General features: G+C 36.6%; 1 protein-coding gene across 6 annotated transcripts in view; it reads left to right on the forward strand.

The window, feature by feature from the left end:
* Positions 1-19,710, forward strand: part of FCHO2 (FCH and mu domain containing endocytic adaptor 2) — a 138,321-nt gene that overhangs the window by 91,008 nt on the left and 27,603 nt on the right. For 3 of the 6 annotated variants that reach the window (XM_085013800.1, XM_021084438.2, XM_085013796.1), the window contains 5 exons: positions 1,876-1,887; positions 2,287-2,311; positions 6,263-6,302; positions 8,980-9,071; positions 18,758-18,861. In XM_085013800.1, the coding sequence (XP_084869926.1) occupies positions 1,876-1,887; positions 2,287-2,311; positions 6,263-6,302; positions 8,980-9,071; positions 18,758-18,861 (273 nt within the window). Of the gene's footprint in view, positions 1-1,875; positions 1,888-2,286; positions 2,312-6,262; positions 6,303-8,979; positions 9,072-10,578; positions 12,590-18,757; positions 18,862-19,710 lie in introns of those variants that run through there. The other 3 variants (XM_085013798.1, XM_085013799.1, XM_085013797.1) reach the window with 2 other exon arrangements.

A 19,710-nucleotide genomic window follows, 5' to 3' on the forward strand; every position in this document is an offset into this window, starting at 1 on the left:
TAAGAATCCAACTGTAGGAGTTCCCAGTTGTGGCTTAGCCGGTTGAGAACCTGATGTAGTATCCATAAGGGTGCGGGTTCAACCCCTGACCTCCTCAGTGGGTTAAGGATCCTTTGCTGCAGCAAGCTGCAGCGTCGGTCACAGATGTGGCTCTGATCCAGTGTTGCCATGGCTGTGTGGTAGGTTGGCAGCTGCAGCTCCAATTTGACCACTAGCCTGGGAACTTCCATATGCCACAGGTGGGGGCATAAAAAGAAAGAAAAAAAAAAAAGGAATCTAACTGCAGTGGCTCGGATTGCAGCAGAGGCATGGATTCGAACCCTAGCCTAGCACAGTGGGTTAAAGAAGCCAGTCATAGCTGTGACTCACATTCATTCCCTGGTCTGAAAACTTCCATATGCCATGGGTAGGGCCATTAAAAAGAAAAAAAAAAATGAAAACATCACTTACTAATAAGCATGTTGGATGAGGAAATCTTTCTAATTTTTCAGTTTTATTGAGATACATAGTTTAAAATTTTTATACAGGCAAGTGAATATGTAAGTTTGGCTTCCTTTTGAAAAAGTTTTAAACAAAAATGTAGAAAATCCACTATTTCTGCTGTTTGTTATATTTCATAAACAGAGCTATATGCCTTGGCAGAATTTTGTGATTTGGCAGTATTAATATTTTCCTCATCTAATTTTACCAATTTAAACTAGCTTTTCATCCAGTTTTTTGGTGAACTTCATGTAAAGGGGAATTCCATAAAAATGAATTTCAAGATTAAATTATATCTGTGCTTTTTTCTTTTCCTCCCTGTCACTGTAATTAATGTTTGTCTTTCCATCATTTTCCTATAAGAAAAGGCAAAGATAAGAATTCGTAGTAATAGTGGTTAATTCCTCAATTCTAAGTTATTAAACTTGACTTATGAGGGAGAAAAAAAATCACCATAGTAGATCTTTCTATTGATCTACTTTCTTAAATTCAGAAACATTGAACTATGGGAAAAAAGCATGTCTTAGAATTTTGATTTAGTTATCTGTAGTTAATATTGAATAAGTTCTTTTTCTTTGTTTTGATAGTGCCTGTAACATGTGGAAGTTCCCAGGCCAGGGATCAGTCCAAGCCACAGCAGTGACTTGAGCTGCAGTGACAGTGCCAGATCCTTAACCTGCTATGCCACAGGGGGACTCTGAAATCTGTTCTTGATAATGGAGAATAAAATTCTCACCATTTTGTATTATCATTTAATTATACATTTTAAGCAATCTATATGTATTTGTTTGGAAAAACTGTTTTTCTCCCAGTTCCGGAATTTAATTTGAAAACTTTTTTCCACCAAAAAGAAATTTCTGGAATGAGATTTTATTCTACCATTACTATTTAACATTAACACCAAGATTAAATTATGGTATATATATAAGGTAAGAAGTTGTAAAAACATATTAAAAAGTTTTTATTATGTGAGAGCATAAGTAATTTTAAATATATATGTAAATAAATAAAAGGCTAGAGGAAATATATATCAAAATGTTAAGCATCTGCCTTGAGGTAGTGAGACAATTGATGCTTTGTGATCTTTTCTGTTTTTAAAATGAGTTAACACATATTAATTTCATATTCAGAAATTAAGTAATAATCAGTAAAATTTTAATTGTTAATACTGGGTTTGAAAAGAAGATCTAGAAAATATATTTTGTTGCCCAGTTTGCTTATTTAGCTTAAGTTGTTTTCCCCTCCAACAGTGTATGCCTTTTAAAGTATATAGATTTTAGATATGATTCACAAAGTAATAGTGGATTATTAGAGGAAGGAAACATGGTATTTTAAATTATAAAATGAATATTTTTTTAACACTATGTTTTTCTTTTTCCTTCCATGTACTGCTAGAGACATAGCCCAGTAAGTGCAAGATTTTGTATTTTTCATATTGACTTGTAAAAAATCATTGTGTGTTTGAATATTGATTTTCAAAATATATGTGTTTTTACATTAGCAAGTAAGTTGTAGTATCTTGCTGTAGATATCAGTATTTTAAAACATGGACTGATTAAAGGTATACATATTATTTTTGTTTTGTTTTGTTTATTTTCCCACTGTACAGCAAGGGGTTATTTTTTTATTATAAAACAAAAACTACTGAAAGTTTTTTCTGTAATCTTTTAATATAAATTCAGTTTGTAATTGAGCAGATATACTGAAAACAACTTAAAATTAGAGTCCCAATATTAACGTTTTACCAAATGATAACACATTAAATTATTTATTTAATGGCATTTAGTTTTTGCATTTTTGTTTTAGGTGCAGATGAATCGGAATTCATCTAGTAAGTTTGATATTTAAATTGGTTATTTTAAGTCTGATTTGCTAAGCTTGTAACCTAAACCTGTGTAATTACAGAAATTTTTTTTAATTCAGTGAATTCTATTACATTTATAGTTGTACAGTGATCATTACAACTGAATTTTATAGCATTTCCATCCCAAACCCCCAGCCTCCTCCCACTTGTCTGCTTTGGAAACCATAAGTTTTTCAAAGTCTGTGAGTCAGTATCTGTTCTGCAAAGAAGTTTATTGTGTCCTTTTTTTCAGATTCCACATGTAAGTGATAGCATATGATGTTGGTGTCTCATTGTCTGACTGTCTTCACTCAGCGTAATTTCTAGATCCATCCATGTTGCTGCAAATGCCATTATTTCTTTCCTTTTAATGGCTGAGTTTTATTCCATTGTGTGTATATACACATCCTCTTGATCCACTTCTCTGTTGATGGGCATTTAGGTTGTTTCCATGTCTTGGCTATTGTATATAGTGCTGCAATGAACATTGGAGTACATGTATCTTTTCGAGTCATGGTTTTCTCTGGATAGATGCCCAGGAGTGGGATTGCAGGATCAAATGGTAATTCTATTTTTCATTTTCTGAGGAATCTCCGTACTGTTTTCCATTGTGGTTGCACCAGTTTAATTTCCCACCAGCATTGTGGGAAGTTTCCCTTTTCTCCACACCCTCTCCAGCTTTTTTTTGTTTGTAGACTTATTGGTGATGGCTATTCTGGCTGGTGTAAGGTAGTACCTAACAGTAGTTTGATTTGCATTTCTCTAATAATGAGTGATGTTGAACATCTTTTCATGTGTTCTTTGGCCATCTCTATGTCTTCTTTGATGAATTGTCTGTTTAGATCTTCTGCCCATTTTTTGATGGGGTTGTTTGTTTTTTTGGTATTGAGCTACAGAAGGTGTTTATAAATTTTGGAGATAAATCCCTTGTCAGTCGCTTCATTTGCAGATATTTTCTGTGATTCTTTGAGCTGTCTCATTCTTTGAACTATCTTTTCATTTCATTTAGGGTTTCCTTTGCTGTGCAGAAACTTTTAAGTTTAAATAGGTCCCATTTGTTTATTTTTATTCTTATTGTCATTACTCTAGGAGGTGGATCTGAGAAGATATTGCTGTGGTTTATGTTGGAGAGTGTTTGGCCTATGTTTTACTCTATGAGTTTTATAGTATCCAGTCTTATATTTAGGTCTTTAATCCATTTTGAGTTTATTTTTGTGTATGGTGTTAGGAAGTGTTCTAATTTCATTCTTTTACATGGAGCTGTCCAGTTTTCCAAGCACCACTTACTGAAGGGACTATTTTTTCCATTGTATATTCCTGCCTCTTTTGTCATAGTTTAGATGACTGCAGGTGAGTGGGTTTAATTCTGGGCTCTCTATCCTGTTCCACTGATCTATATTTCTGTGTCTGTGCCAGTACTATACAGTTTCGATGACTGTAGTTTTGTAGTATAGTCTGAGGTCAGGGAGACTGATTTCCTCCAGCTCCATTTTTCTTTCTCAGGATAGCTTTGGCTATTCTAGATTTTATGTACTTCCATACAAACTTTACAATATCTTGTTCTAGTTCAGTGAAATATGTCCTTGGTTATTTGATAGGGATTGCATTGAATCTGTAGATTGCCTTGGGTAGTATAGTCATTTTGATAATGTTGATTCTTCCAATCCAAGAGCATGGTATGTCTTTCCATCTGTGTCATCTTGTATTTCTTTCATCAGCATCTTAATAGTTTTCAGAGTACAGGTCTTTTGTCTCTTGAGGTAGGCTTATTCCTACTTATTTTATTCTTTTTGATGTGATGGTAAATGGCATTCTTTCCCTAATTTCTCTTTCTAATCATTCGTTGTTAGTATATAGAAAGGTGGTTGATTTGTGTATATTAATTTTGTATCCTGAGACTTTGCCAGATTCATTGATGAGCTCTAACAGTTTTCTGGTAGCGTCTTTACGATTTTCTAGGTATAGTATCATGTCATCTGTAGAAATGGTCTTTTCTCATCATGAGCCATAATGCCAGAGTAGAAGGATATTTATTTTACCACAGAAGACCATTTATCTGTATTATTTCTTTCAGTTTTGAGATATGCCTTAAATTTAATACATGACTAACTTTTCAGAAATCAACAAAACCAAAGATTAGTTTCTGTGTAAGCATATAAAATCATATTTAACTGGCATAATAACTCTTCCTCATGAGCCAAAAAGCACTTTTAAGATGAGTTTTTAGTTCAATCTATTTTTAAGTCATATTACAATTGCAATTTCTGTTACAGGGTTTTGGGTAGAATAACTTCATTATACTAAAAACGTTTTTGAGGTGTTAACCCCATTTGCAGAATCACATATTAAACAAGAGTTGTGGGAAAAATAGAGTTGACATAATCCACTCAAAAACTGTGCAGTTTTGTGAGCACAGTGCATAATGAAAACTATCACAGCAGTTGTAATTAAAAATTCTAGCACAGTTGAAAAGCCCTATTAAATTCATAATAAATACCAAACTAAAAGTAGGATTTTACTTTTTGCATGTGTGTCTTTTTGTCTTTTTAGGGCCATACACATGGGATATGGAGGTTCCCAGGCTAGGGGTCCAATCGGAGCTGTAGACGCCGGCCTACACCACAGCCACAGCAATGCCAAATCCGAGCTGTGTCTGTGACCTACACCACAGTTCATGGGAATGCCAGATCCTTAACCCACTGAGCAAGGCCAGGGATCCAACCTGTGTCCTTATGGATGCAGGTCAGGTTCGTTAACCCCTAAGCCACGATGGGAACTCAGGATTTTACTTTTAAAAAAGAAATGCTAAGTAGCTTGTAGCTTGATGACAGGGGATGTGAGGGAAATGAGTATAAAAGGGGGCTACTGAGTTATGAAGATGAGGGCAAAAAGGGGAAAGATGAAGAATACCATAATCAGCACTTTGAGGCAAAACAAATGGCCAAACTGAGACAAATGGGAGAATGTGATGTGAGTGGGCTTCACGTGGTATTCCTTATAGTTTGCTGCACTTACCCATGTTGATAGGTTTTGCATTCATCAATTATTGCTTGGTGATGCGAAACATTAAGGTGCAGTGAAAATTGCGTATGAACCAGCAGGACTTTTGTCATAACTGGTGCTGTTCTTCTGTGTACCAGTTGCTTACGAAGTGATTCATGTTACACATGCAAAAGGTCGCAAAACAGACCATCTGTAAAGTAGACTGTTGCTCTAGGATGTTAAAAAAATTTATTTTTCAAAATGGAGTGTCCTTCAAGAGTTAATAACTATTTTTGATCAGTAAAATAATGACTAATAATATCAGAGCTTGAAAAATGCTTTCATAATTCATCAGTTGAAATTCTTGAGTAATACATAAGTATTTAAACATTTATTTGTTCTAATTTTTAAAGTTGCAGCCCCGTTTTGTTTTTCTGAAACAGCATTTTAATGTGATAGTTTAATTGACTTGAGGATTTTGTTTTGTTTTGTTTTTTCATTTTTCTTTTTAGGTCTGCACCCGCGGCAAATATAAGTTGCCAGGCTAGGGGTTGAATTGGAACTGCAGCTGCCAGCCTACACCAAAGCTCACGGCAACGCCGGATCCTTTAACCTACTGAACAAGGCCAGGGATCAAACCCACATCCTCATGGATACTAGTTGGATTAATTTCTGCTGAGCCACAACGGTAACTCCTGACTTGATTTTATCAAAGATATAGCAGAAATAAAGATTTAGCAGAAATTTAGCTTATATTTTAATATTCTTAGGCATGGTAGAAAACTTATTAAAGGCTTATTTTCCTTTTATTCATAATTGTTTCTATATGTTATTAATGCCAGAATTTAAAAATTGTTCATAGAGTGCTATGATATATGTGTAGTATTTCCTTTACATTAAGATATTTTATTACTTGGATAATTAATTTTTTTTCTAATGTTTCAATTTTTTAATTAGGTGAAGAGTTAACAAAATCTAAGCCATCTGCATCCAATGAGTAAGTTCCACATTAGAAAAATTTGTTTTAAATAGACTTCATTTTTAAGAGAAATTTTAGGTTCACAGCAAAATTGAGTGTAAGGTACAGTTTTTTTGCATATACACTTTGACTCTGAATGTGCCAAACCTCTCCCACTACCAGAATTCATCCTCCTCCAGAGTAACGCATTTGTTATCATTAATGAACTTATACTGACACGTCATTATCACCCAAAGTCTATGGTCTACATTAGGATTCACTCTTGGTGTTATATATCCAATGAGATTTGACAAATGGATAATGCCATGTGTCCACCATTATAGTATCATACATAATAATTTCACGGCCCTGAAAATCCTATGTCCTCCACCTGTTTATCCTTCCCTCTGCACTACATTTAAATTTTAAATATCCTTCTTTTGTTCTTTTTTCTAGAGAGTTTTATTATCTCTGCAGTTTTATTTCTCAGTAGAGTGTTTATAGTCATCCTGTTTCCTAGGCTGTGAAACATTGATGTGGAGTTTTTAGATGTTTTAAATTATTTCTCATTTGACAGTATTTCTTTTTATAATAATTATAATTTAAAAATCAATTCAGCTGTATTTCGCTTTGGTGTCCTCATTTCTTCTAAATAAATGGTAGTATCCCAAATTCATCCATGTCTATATTTCAACTAATTATTTTCATGGAAATTTTCTCATTGTTTTCCTTCAGTTTTGCTTGTGACCTTGTAAAATAGACTATGTGCTTTATGAACCTCAAAATGAAGAAGTGTCTTAAGTTGGAAGAGTTCTAGAAGACACATTGCCAGTTCTTCTTAAAAAAAAAAATATATATATAAATATATATATATATTTTTTTTAAGCCATTGTTGCATTGGTCTTTTTTCACTTCTGTAGTTATCAATAAGATACTTTCTTTAAATGTTTTTGGTATGAGTAAAAGTAGATTTAATTAAATGAATAGTTTAAAATGGAAACTTTTTTTTTTTTTTTTTTTTTGGTCTTTTTGCCATTTTCTTGGGCTGCTCTTGCGGCATATGGAGGTTCCCAGGCCAGGGGTCTAATTGGAGATGTAGCCGCTGGTCTACACCAGAGCCACAGCAACACGGGATCCGAGCCGTGTCTGCAACCTACACCACCGCTCATGGCAACGCCAGATCCTTAACCCACTGAGCAAGGGCAGGGACCGAACCCGCAACCTCTTGGTTCCTAGTCGGATTCATTAACCACTGAGCCCCGACGGGAACTCCTAAAATGGAAACTTTGAAGCTAGGCACTAATTGAACACCATGGTGGTATCCATTTGACTTACGCTTTTTTTTTTGGTCTTTTTTTAGGGTACCTGCAGCATACGGAGGTTCCCAGGCTAGGGGTCTATTCAGAACTGTAGCCGCCAGCCTACACCACAGCCACAGCAACTCGGGATCTGAGCTGCATCTGCGACCTACACCACACCTCACAGCAACACCGGATACTTAACCCACTGAGTGAGGCCAGGGATCAAATTCTCGTCCTCATAGATGCTAGTCGGGTTCGCTAACTGCTGAGCTACGACAGGAACTCCTGATTTACCATTTTTAAAGATATGTTTAGTGTTCTAAGACTTTCGTTTTTTAGGAATTATTTATGCAGTTTTGATTCTGGACTTTATCATAGATGTGTGCTTCCATGTGAGTGCATGTTGAGATACCAGACTCTGTTTATAGATAATTGTAATATTTCCATTATAGTGGGTCTGTTTTCTAAGATTTAGAAAAATATTTTAAGTAATGGTAGTTTGATGCATTAAATTATTTCAAAATGGGGATTAATTTTCTTTTTCATGCCGTAAATATATACAGTTTTTATTTGTCGTCATACTTCAGTAAAGTTGGGGAGGTTAAAAAAAAAGAGGTGGTGGTAGAAATCATGTTAAGATCTTAAAAGGGTATGACTAAAATGAAAAAGAGAAAGACTTATGTAGTAAAGAGCCAAGAGTTGAATCCTGAGAGTAACTAGTCAAGTGAATTCCAAGAGGTCGGTGGAGGAAAATCTTTGGTTATGCAGCATGTTGAGTTCTTGAAACTCGAATGTTGATGTTTTCAATTCGTCTATAATCTTGGTAACCTATGACTGTGTAGGCATGTATGACACAAACATTTTGCTAGACCACCTTAGTGGCCCAGGCAGTGGATTATCTAGGGAGAAATTCCATGTATGCATGATGTACTGCAGTGATCAGACCTCTGAAGTTAATATAGATGAAGTTCAAGTCACCGTCCTGTACTTAAAAAGTACTTTAAAAAGAAAATCCTTGGCTGTTTTTCTTCATCTTTGAAAATAAGTATGGGCTTATAAAATTTCTACCTGATTTCATAATGCTTAAGAAATTTTCTTTTCAAACTGGGTATTAGATGTGATTTAGCAGACCTGACACTGCTGTAGAATTAATTGGTTATGATCCTTAGGCAACTCATTTGGACTCTCTGTGCTGCTTTTCATGTATAAAACTGAAATCATTTCCATTCTGATAGCCCCTAAAATTGTTAAGAGTTTAACAAGATTTAATCAGTGGGGATTATCTTCTCTACTCTCTCTTACAAATGTTGTGTAATGTTATTATAGGTTCTGCTTATAGTAGGTTAACAAATATTAGATTTTTACTATTAAAATATTAATTTGCTGAAATCTTTATTTTTAAAATGTTGTGGTAGGAAGGGGGCCAGTGATTTGCTTGCTTGGGACCCCCTGTTTGGACCATCTCTTGATTCATCTTCAGCTTCACTAACTTCATCCTCCTCCTCAGGTAAATATAGATATGTGTGTGTGTATATATTCATTTAACTGTAAAGTAATGCAGTACTTTTTTCTAACTGATTTATTCATTTCTTGTATAATGTACTTTTTTTGGAGTTCCTGGGCCAGGGATCAGATCTGAGCTGCAGCTGTGGCCTACACCACAGCTGTGGCAACTCTGGTTCCTTTAACCCACTGTGCTGGGCTGGTGATCAAACCTGTGTCCTGGCACTGCAGAGACGCACCGATCCCCTTGTGCCACAGCGGGACCTTCTGTATGTTGTACTTAATGATCAGAATTTTTTTTAACTTGTCCTTTGGGCATGTTACCAGATAAAAGTGATTTTATACTGATTTTGTTAGCTTAAAGACCCTATGGCTTTTAACAATAAAAAGTCATCAAACACCAGTTTTTTTCATTTATTTATATATTTATTTCTAGGCATCATTTCTATATCAGTACCCAAATAATAATTATTCACCTGTATAGATGTGCATTAATATAACCAGTACGTTTTTTTCTTTCTTTCTTTCTTTTTTTTTTTTTTTTTGTCTTTTTGCTTTTTAGGGCCACACCTGTGGCATATGGAGGTCAAATCAGAGCTGTAGCTGCTGGCCTACACCACAGCTCAAGTCAACGCCAGATCCTTAATCCACTGAGTGAGGCCAGGGCTTGAACCTGCAACCTCATAGTTACTAGTCAGATTTGTTTCCACTGTGCCACAATGGGAACTCCATAACCAGTCCATTGTTTTTGTTTTTGTTTTTTAAAAGTTATTTTTTATTTATTTTTAGGGCTGCACCTGCGGCATATGGAGGTTCTCAGGCTAGGGGTCTAATCAGAACTGTAGCCGATGGCCTACACCACAGCTCAAGGCAATGCCAGATCCTTAACCCACTGAGCGAGGCCAGGGATTGAACCCGCAACCTCATGGTTCCTAGTTGGATTCGTTAACCACTGAGCCATGGGCGGGAACTCCCAACCAGTCCATTCTTGATGGACATTCAAGTTGCATCTAATTTTCTAATATTATGGATATCTATGGATAAAACACACTTTGTTCATATGTCTCATATCCTTATAATTATCATTACATGATTTATGAATCACAAGATATGCCCATTAATACTTATTACCAAACTGCTTTCCTGAAAGGCTTTAGCGCTTGCTAAGAAATACATGAAAGAACTTGAATAGTGTGTTTTAGTTGTTGTTTTTGGCAAGAATATATTAAATTTCTCTTTTCTTTCAAAAGGTAAAATCCCACTAGTCAGTAATCAAAGCATGTTTGATAAAACTCCTTGTTTAAAAAGAAAATAAAATCACTTGAAGTTGATATTCAGCCTTCTCTGAGATTTCAGAAATGCTGTATTTGGGGTAAAGGAAGTTCTGGAATGTTGGGAAGAAAACTGGAATCAAGTTCCTGCTGTGTCTTTGCTGAGATCTGTGTACATTCTATTTGACTACAGCTCATTAACTGCTACATAAAGTCCTTTTTATTGTCCCTATTTTATAGATGAAAAAAGTAAAGCTCCAAGATGATCAGGATTTTCTCAACACCATGTAACTAGGAAATGAAGCATAGTTTCAAACCTGGATCTTTTTTTTTTTTGGCCCTGCCCTTGGCATGCAGAGTTCCTGGGCCAGGGATCGAACTCACACCATAGCAGTGACCCGAGCCAGTGCATTCAGGATGCTAGATCTGTAGCCCACTGAATCACCAGGGAACTCCTTAAACTTGGATCGATCTTAATAATTCCAAAATCTTTGTTCTATTTGTCATAGTCTGGCAGATTAACAAAACAGTAAGCATATTGAAACATTTTACTATTAGTAATAAAATATAAGTGCTGGTATTTAAAATTGGAGTGTTTAGAAACTAATATTTTAAAAAAATTATAAATGGGTTTTAGACAGCTTTAACCTGAAACAGTTGGGAATTATTTATTTATTTATTTTGTTTTTTTGGTCTTTATGGCCACATCCGAAGCGTATGGAGCCCCTCCCAGGCTGGGGGTCCAATTGGAGCTGTCACTGCTGGCCTACACCACAGCCACAGCAATGTGAGATCCAAGCCGCATCTGCTTCCTACAACACAGCTCACGACAACACCAGATCCTTAACCCACTGAGTGAGGCCAGGGATCGAACCTGTGTCCTCATGGATGCTAGTCAAGTTCGTTAACTGCTGAGCCATGATGGGAACTCCAGTTGGAAGAGAAGGTGATCTGCACCTGATACTTGTAAAACAGCAAGAAACAGTCATTAGATAATTGAACATATTCTGAAGTGACATTATAGCCTTTCTCAGTTGGCATTTGTTACTATTTACTTTTAGGAAACTAATCTTACTGATGGATTTTATAAGTAATTGTATAGGAAAAACTAAAGTTGTGTTAAGTTCCTTTTTTGTTTAGTAAAAAGTCAGAATACTGTCATATTTTGTTTTTAGAATGAAGAGGGTCCTAAGCAGTGGTTTTTGTTTGTTTGTTTGTTTTGCTGTTTAAGGCATATAGAAGTTCCCAGGCTAGGGGTCAAATCAGAGCTGCACCTGCCAGTCTACACCACAGCCACAGCAATGCCCGATCCAAGCTGAATCTGCAACCTATACCATAGCTGACAGCAGCACCAGATCCTTAACCCACTGAGCGAGGCCAGGGATCAGACCCAGGTCCTCATGGACACTAGTTGGGTTCGTACTACTGAGCCATGACAGTAACTCCTAAGCAGTGTTTTTTAATTATTATTATTTTTTTAATCTTAAAAATTTTCACATTATCACAGAGGTTTTATTTATATGGAAGTTTCTTCTTAACTCCACCCATTGTTTCTCACTGTTTTCTTTAGCACAGTCTCTTTCTTTTCAAAAAAGTACTCTTTGCCTCTTGCTACCTATCTAAAGACTGTTTTATCTATATCACTTAAACTTTCAGTAAAAAAAATGATATACTTTCACTTAGTTGTGATTTGATGTTTGGTAGGTAAAACTAAAACTTTTGCTTGTTTTTAAATTTATGTTGGTTTTCCTTTTAAAACCTTTTTATTTAGTCTGAAAAATGTCAAATTAGCCATAAAAAAGAAAAAATAATGCCATTTGCAGCAACATGGGTGGAACTAGAGAGTCATACTAAGTGAGGTAAGTCCGAAAGAGAAGGACAGATGCCATACAATATCACTTATATCTGGAATCTAGTATATGGCACAAATGAACCTGTCTACAGAAAAGAAAGAAACTCATGGAACATGGAGAACAGACTTTTGGTTGCCTAGGGGGAAGGGGAGGGAGTGGGATGGATTGGGAGTTTGGGGTTAGTAGATACAAACTACTGTGTTTGGAGTGGATAAGCAATGGGATCCTGCTGTATAGCACAGGGGACTATGTCCAATCACTTGTGGATCATGATGGAAGATAATATGAGAAAAAGAATTTATATGTATATATGTATAACTGGGTCATTTTACTGTATAGCAGAAGTTGATAGAACATTGTAAATCAACTATAATAAAAATTTTTTTAATGTCAAATTATTTTGCCCTTCAAAGAATGTTAGTGATGTTGCAAAGAGACATTCTGCTTTGCAGTGATTATTATTGTCTTCACTTGAACAGAATATAATTTTTGATAAAACTGGTGAATACATTATGGTGAATCTCCTGTTTTGTAAGACTGGCCCTAAGTGAAATGGTGAAATAGGCATTTTATCTTAAATTTTCTTCCACCTCTTTTTGCAATGCATGGCTCCCTTATCATCTACCCACGTACACATTTTCACGTTTTAGCAAGGGCCAGGTAGTCAGATTATTACCTACTCTCTTTTTTCCTTTTCAGAATCTTAATTCATTAATGATCCCATCTCAGCTAAAGCAGTCTAAGAAAGTAATTCCTACCAGTTAGTCACTGATATTTTAAACCTTCCAGTGTTGTTCTATATTTAAAAAGCATGCTTAGAGTTTGGTACACAAGTAGTTTCAGTTGCTTCTTCTACTATGTAGACTATAAGTAAACATTATATATATATAATTTATATATAAATAAATATATATATGTATATAAAATTTAATATAAAATATCTCATATATTCCTTTCCTTTGATAAGTGCTTAGAATAGACTATTTCTTCTGTACCCATGGATTAATTGAGCAATTGTCACTTTTACAAAGCCCATAAAATTATCTTTTGAAAAATATTAGGCTGTTTTTTTTGTTGTTGTTTTTTGTCTTTTTGCTATTTCTTTGGGCCGCTCCCGCGGCATAGGAGGTTCCCAGGCTAGGGGTTGAATTGGAGCTGTAGCCGCTGGCCTACACCAGAGCCACAGCGACGCAGGATCCGAGCCGCATCTGCAACCTACACCACAGCTCACGGCAACGCCAGATTGTTAACCCACTCAGCAAGGGAAGGGACCGAACCCGCAACCCTCATGGTTCCTAGTCGGATTCGTTAACCACTGCACCACGACAGGAACTCCAAGGCTGGTTTTTATAATAACTCGAACACTGACTTATCTTTCTTCTTATGACAGTTTTTAGTTTTAGCACTAGTTAGTTTGTTGAGAAATACATGAATATAGCACCACCATGCTGACACTTGGTCAAATCTTTTTAGAATTTTACTGACTGTTAGCATTATATTTTGCTCCTCTTAGAAAACAAGAATAATTCTGGCTTTATATATATATTTTATATTATACACACACACACACATATATACATAAACACACAGATATATGTATATACATTTTTTTCTGTGGCATATGAAATTTCCCAGGCTAGGGGTTGAATCGGAGCTGCAGCTGCTGGCCTCCATCACAGCCATGCTGGATCCAAGCCACATCTGCAACCTATGCCGCAGCTTGACGCAATGCCAGATCCTTAACCCACTGAGCGAGGCCTGGGATTAAATCTGCATCCTCAAGGACTCTATGTAGGGTTCTTAATATCCTGTGCCACAGCAGGAACTCCAGTGCCTTTATATATTTTTGAACCTTAAATTTTTCTCATAGGTATTTTAAGTTTCTTATTTTCGTAATTATTTTCCTCAGTTAATATAGAGCTTGAGTTCATGTTCTTGTTCCATGTATTACTAAATTTTTCTAGATTTGAGTAAAATAATAATGAACCTGAATAAGAACTATCTGGCTATAAAGATTTATATTTTAGTTCTACAATTTTCTTTAAATTTTTTTTTTTTTTTTTTTTTTTTTTTTGTCTTTTTAGGGCTGCACCTGTGGCATATGGAGGTTCTCAGGCTAGGGGTCAAATCAGAACTGTAGCTGCCGGCCTACTCCACAGCAACAGCAGTGCAGGATCCAAGCCGCGTCTGTGACCTATACCACAGGTCATGGCAATGCTGGATCCTTAACCCACTGAGTGAGGCCAGGGATCCAACCTGTATCCTCATTGCTAGTCAGGTTTGCTTCCACTGAGCCACGACGGGAACGCCTAAAAATTTTTTTATAATTTATTTACAATGTTCTGTCAATTTCTACCATACAGCAAAGTGGACTCAGTTATATATACACATACTTTTTTTTCACATTATCCTCCATCATGTTCTATCTCGCCTCTAGGTTTCAGTTGCTTTCTTCTTCCATTGATTTTTATTTTATTTTATTTTATTTTATTTTTTTGTCTGTTTGCCATTTCTTGGGCAGCTCCCGTGTGGCATATGGAGGTTCTCAGGCTAGGGGTCTAATCAGAGCTGCAGCTGCCAGCCTATGCCAGAGCCACAGCAATGTAGGACCCGAGCCTTGTCTGCCACCTACATCACAGCTCACGGCAATGCTGGATCCTTAACCCACTGAGCGAGGCCAGGGATTGAACCTGAAACCTCAAGGTTCCTAATTGGATTTGTGAACCACTGAGCCACTACAGGAACTCCACTTTTCTATCAGCTCTTTATGCTCTTCTGCTATAATGACACCACCAGGGAGCAGAGTAAGTTTCCTTTTGCTTCACTGTTGCAAAGTCATTGGATTTCCTTTAGTGGTAAATTATTACATTACTGATTAGGGAGTTCCCTAGTGGCTCAGTGGGTTAAGGATCCAGCATTGTCACTGCTGTGGCTTGGGTCCCTTCTGTGGTATGAGTTCGATCCCTTGTCTGGGAACTTCCACATGCCTTGGGTGTGTCCAAAGAAATTAATGACTCAAGTGGAACGGAGAAGGCATTCCAGAGATTGCACTGTAAAGCTGAAAATAACTTTGAGTTCCCTGACACTTTGCATAAGAGATCTTTCAACAGCTGTGTCTCTGGGGAGCTCCCGTCGTGGCTCAGTGGTTAATGAATCTGACTAGGAACCATGAGGTTGCAGGTTCCATCCCTTGCCCTTGCTCAGTGGGTTAAGGATCCGGCGTTGCCGTGAGCTGCGGTGTAGGTTGTAGATGCGGCTAGGTTCCCACGTTGCTCTATGGCCCTGGTGTAGGCCGGCAGCTACAGCTCCGATTGGACCCTTGGCCTGGGAAATCTCCATATGCCACGGGAGCGGCCCTAGAAAAGGCAAAAAGACAAAAAAACAAAACAAAACAGCTGTGTCTTTGAGGACCAAAGTAACCTTTGCCATAATTATTACATGCCCTGAAAGACTACTGACAGAACAAGCTAACTGCTGATTTTTCTTCTGCGTCATCATTGCTTCTGCATTCTAATTAGTCTGTGTCTCTGTTCAGATTAAAAATGGTATGAGCAGATCTAAATGAGCTCTTTTCAACTGTTTTTATACTTTACAAGACACTATATTTCTTGAAATACTGCATCTAGTAGACATTTCTTGGAAGTGAGCTCCACCACAAAACATAATTAAAATACTTAAACCTGTGAACAGTTGAAGTAATCTCCTTAAGTCTTCTAAAAGCAGTATCTAATTGGCACATGGGCATTCCCATCGTGGCTCAGTGGTTAAGGAACCTGACTAGTATCCATGAGGACGCAGATTCAATCCTTGGCTTTGCTCAGTGGCTTAAGGATCTGCTGTTACTGTGAGCTGTGATGTAGGCGGAAGATGTGGCTTGAATCCCCCATTGCTGTGGCTGTGGCCAGCAGCTACAGCTCCTATTGGACCCCTAGCCTTGGAACCTCCATGTGCTGCAGGTGTGGCCCTAAAAAGACAAAATGAATAAATAATTGGCATATGGAAATAGATTCATTTATAATTTATTGTTTTGTTATATACATGTTGTTAGTATTGTTATTCACTTTTTTTTTTTTTTTTTTTTTTCTTTTTAGGGCTGCTCCCAAGGCATATAGAAGTTCCCAGGCTAGGGATCAAATCATAGCTACAACTGTCAGCCTACACCACAGCTACTTAAGATCCAAGCCATGTCTGTGACCTACACCACAGCTCATGGCAGCGCCGGATCCCCAACCCACTGATTGAGGCCCAGGGAGCAAACTCATATCTTCTTGGATACTAATCAGATTCATTTCCACTGTACCACAATGGGAACTACTTGTTATTAGCGTTTATCAAAAAACAAGTTCTGATTATCTGCAGAAGCTAAACTTAACACTTCTACCAGGCTTGGTGGAGTCAGTCTAAATGCCATTTGGACAGGCCTCTTGCTCAGTAATGAAGCTTCAGGTGTAAATGTTATTATGTTAAGCTCTTTCACAAGCTTGAAATAACTTGAGTATTGGTCAGTGCTGGTTTCATTGGTAATGAACATATCTTTAAAGTAAATGGTACAGCATAGGGAAGTGTTGCAGTCCTTAGGTTAGTGCACAGTTCTACTGTGCATTTTTTTTTTTTTTTGTTTATCTTTTTGCCTTTCTAGGGCCAATCCCTCAGCATATGGAAGTTCCCAGGCTAGGGGTCTAATCAGAGCTGTAGCCGCCAGCCTACGCCACAGCCACAGCCACGCAGCATCCGAGCCGCATCTGCGACCTACACCACAGCTCACAGCAAGGCCAGGGATCGAACCTGAAACCTCATGGTTCCTAGTCAGATTCCTTAACCATTGCGCCATGACAGGAACTCCATCTTCTACTGTGCATTGTAAAGCAGGGATACAGAATGAAAGTGCTGGTGCTGACTGGAAGAAGGCAGCAGCCTTAGAATCTAAACTTGATTTCTTAGCTTTTTACTGTTTTCTTCAGTTAATCTGAACTGTGCTCGCATCTTTTATCTCTTTGTATGATCTGCTTTCTAAATGATTCTATACCCCTTTCTAAATGATTCTGTGCCTTTACTTTCACTCCTGTCACTACCTTTTTCTCTTCTCCCACCTCCATGCTCCTTCCTTTTACTCCTCCATCCCTCCAGTGCTGACCCAGAACCCTCTGCTTTATTGTTTGTTTCCCCGTGTACATACTTAGGCCCATTCTTCTATTTTTTAACTTTGCACATCTGTAAACTTGTGGAACTTACTGAAATACATTTCTTCCTGCCCATACTATATTCTTCAGTCTGATTTATCACCTCATCTTTTCCAGTGGACCAAAAGGATTTGAAGATCATTTTAATGAACTAATTTAAAAATCATAAAAGTGTATTTGCTTCCAGAGTTTCCCTTTGTGGCTCAGCAGTTAACAAACCTGACTAGGATCCATGAGGATGCAGGTTTGATCTCTGGCCTCGCTCAGTGGGTTAAAGATCCGGCGTTGCCATGAGCTGTGGTGTAGGTTGCAGACATGGCTCAGATTCTGAGATGCTGTGTGCTGTAGCTATGATTTGACCCCTAGCCTGGTAACTTCCATATGCTGGGAGTTTGGCTCTAAAAAGCAAAAGAAAAGAAAATGTATTTGCTTCCATTTTTTACTCTTGCTTTAATTATGCTAATACATTTGTGACTCTTGATGTATGCTTGAATTTCATTCATTAATTTCTACCATGCTGAGTTATTTTTAATTAGGGATACTGAGGTTAGAATTTCTGATTTTTAAAAATGCAGCATTTGCAAATGCTACTGAAAAATATTGAATGATAAATTTATATCAGATTTAGGAAAAGATAAGCTTATATCATAAACTGTAGTGACTTAGGAAAATTTTTTTGTAAAGAAATATTTTTGATTGTCATAAAATGGTACAATGTAGTTCAACTTAAGAGTGAGATTACAAGTTTAAATAAGGTAAGTGTTTTATTTAGAGTTAATGTTATTATTTTGAAGATGTTGATTCAAAGGCTTATCTTGCATAACTGTAAAGTAGAAATATTGGCAGTAAACTAAAGACCTCAGGCCTTAAATTGATTGATTTTCTTTTTTCTTATCTCCCCATGCCTCAGTTTTTTAAATTTTTTTATAATGATTTTTATTTTTTCCATTATAGCTGGTTTATAGTGTTCTGTCAATTTTCCACTATACAGCAGTGTGACCCAGTTACACATACTTGTATACATTCTTTTTTCTCACATTACCATGCTCCATCATAAGTGGTTTAAATTGATTTATTTTCACCAGTTAATTTATTAGATTTAATTTTTACGTGTATAAATAATTGAAACAAATCCAATTTATATTATTTGTATCAGTTTTATTGAAAAGTTGAATCTCTTTTTTAGGAATATTCAAATGATAGCTTTTAAGAAAGCATATTTGGTAGATTCCCAGCATTTCAACAAATAGCTATAATTGCATTTTAAAGAAAAAGAAGTGAAAAATGAAATTTGATTCTTAATTGTTCTCCTATAATAGGATGTTTTTATGTAGGGATTGCTGTATGCTAATGATTTTCTTCAAATTCTCTTTTTCTACCTACCAGCCAGGCCCACAACTCCTCTTTCTGTAGGCACCATTGTCCCTCCTCCAAGACCTGCTTCCAGACCAAAGCTTGCTTCAGGCAAACTCAGTGGGATTAATGAAATAGTATGTACTCAGGTTTTTTTTTTTTAATTATACCTGTTTTGATTTAATATGCAAATGATATTTTCCTATATGTCCCTTTATAGCTAAGTGCTTGGAATTTTCTGCTTAAGTCTTCAAAGTACAGAAAAGTTCTTCCTTTGCATCCCCATGTCATCTCAGTGATTGGACCTGTGGAACAAGACCATTATTCAGGAGGAAAGAGATTTCCTGAGAAAGTTAGCACCTAAAAAATTTAGTACCTATTGTATCATAATTAAGAAGCAATTTTAATATAATTCTAAAGTCAAATATTAAGGAAGAAATGGTGGCTTGTTCTTAGGCCTAAAAGTATTTTTATTGCCAGAGGAGTCCTGGTGGGCATCTAGTCCAGCTTTATTTTATACATAAGGAATTTGGAATTCCCATCACTTAATTGACTTTAAAAGTACATATTGCTTTTTGTAAAAAAGGAAAAACGTGTAAATCAACTATAATTAAATAAATAAATCTTTCTCGGCTTTCTCAGCCTAAAAAAAAAAAAAAAGAAAGAAAAAGGCATTGGTCTTCAAAAATTGTCAGATAATGAAAGAAGATACATGGATTCCACTCAGAGTCAGGCTCTGTTCTGTTTCATCTTTTACTTGCCAGTTCAATTGGAAGAATTAAATTTCTAAATGTCCACCATCTTTTCCTCCTGATAGACATCTGCAGTGGCACCCCTTAATTCATATGGTTGAATGTTTTAGCTGAATCTGCAGGGCTTTTCATAAAGTTGCCCCACCCTGCATTACCAGACTAACTGTCTATCTTTCTCCTCTGCAGCCTAGTTTCCAGCCACTTGAAGCTTTCTGCTCTTTCCCAAACACATCA

Source organism: Sus scrofa, chromosome 2 (genome assembly GCF_054392235.1).
Source record: "Sus scrofa isolate SSC_HxYL_T2T_F1_AM1 chromosome 2, Sscrofa_HxYL_maternal_Yorkshire_Landrace_v2.0, whole genome shotgun sequence".
Lineage (NCBI taxonomy): Eukaryota > Metazoa > Chordata > Mammalia > Artiodactyla > Suidae > Sus > Sus scrofa.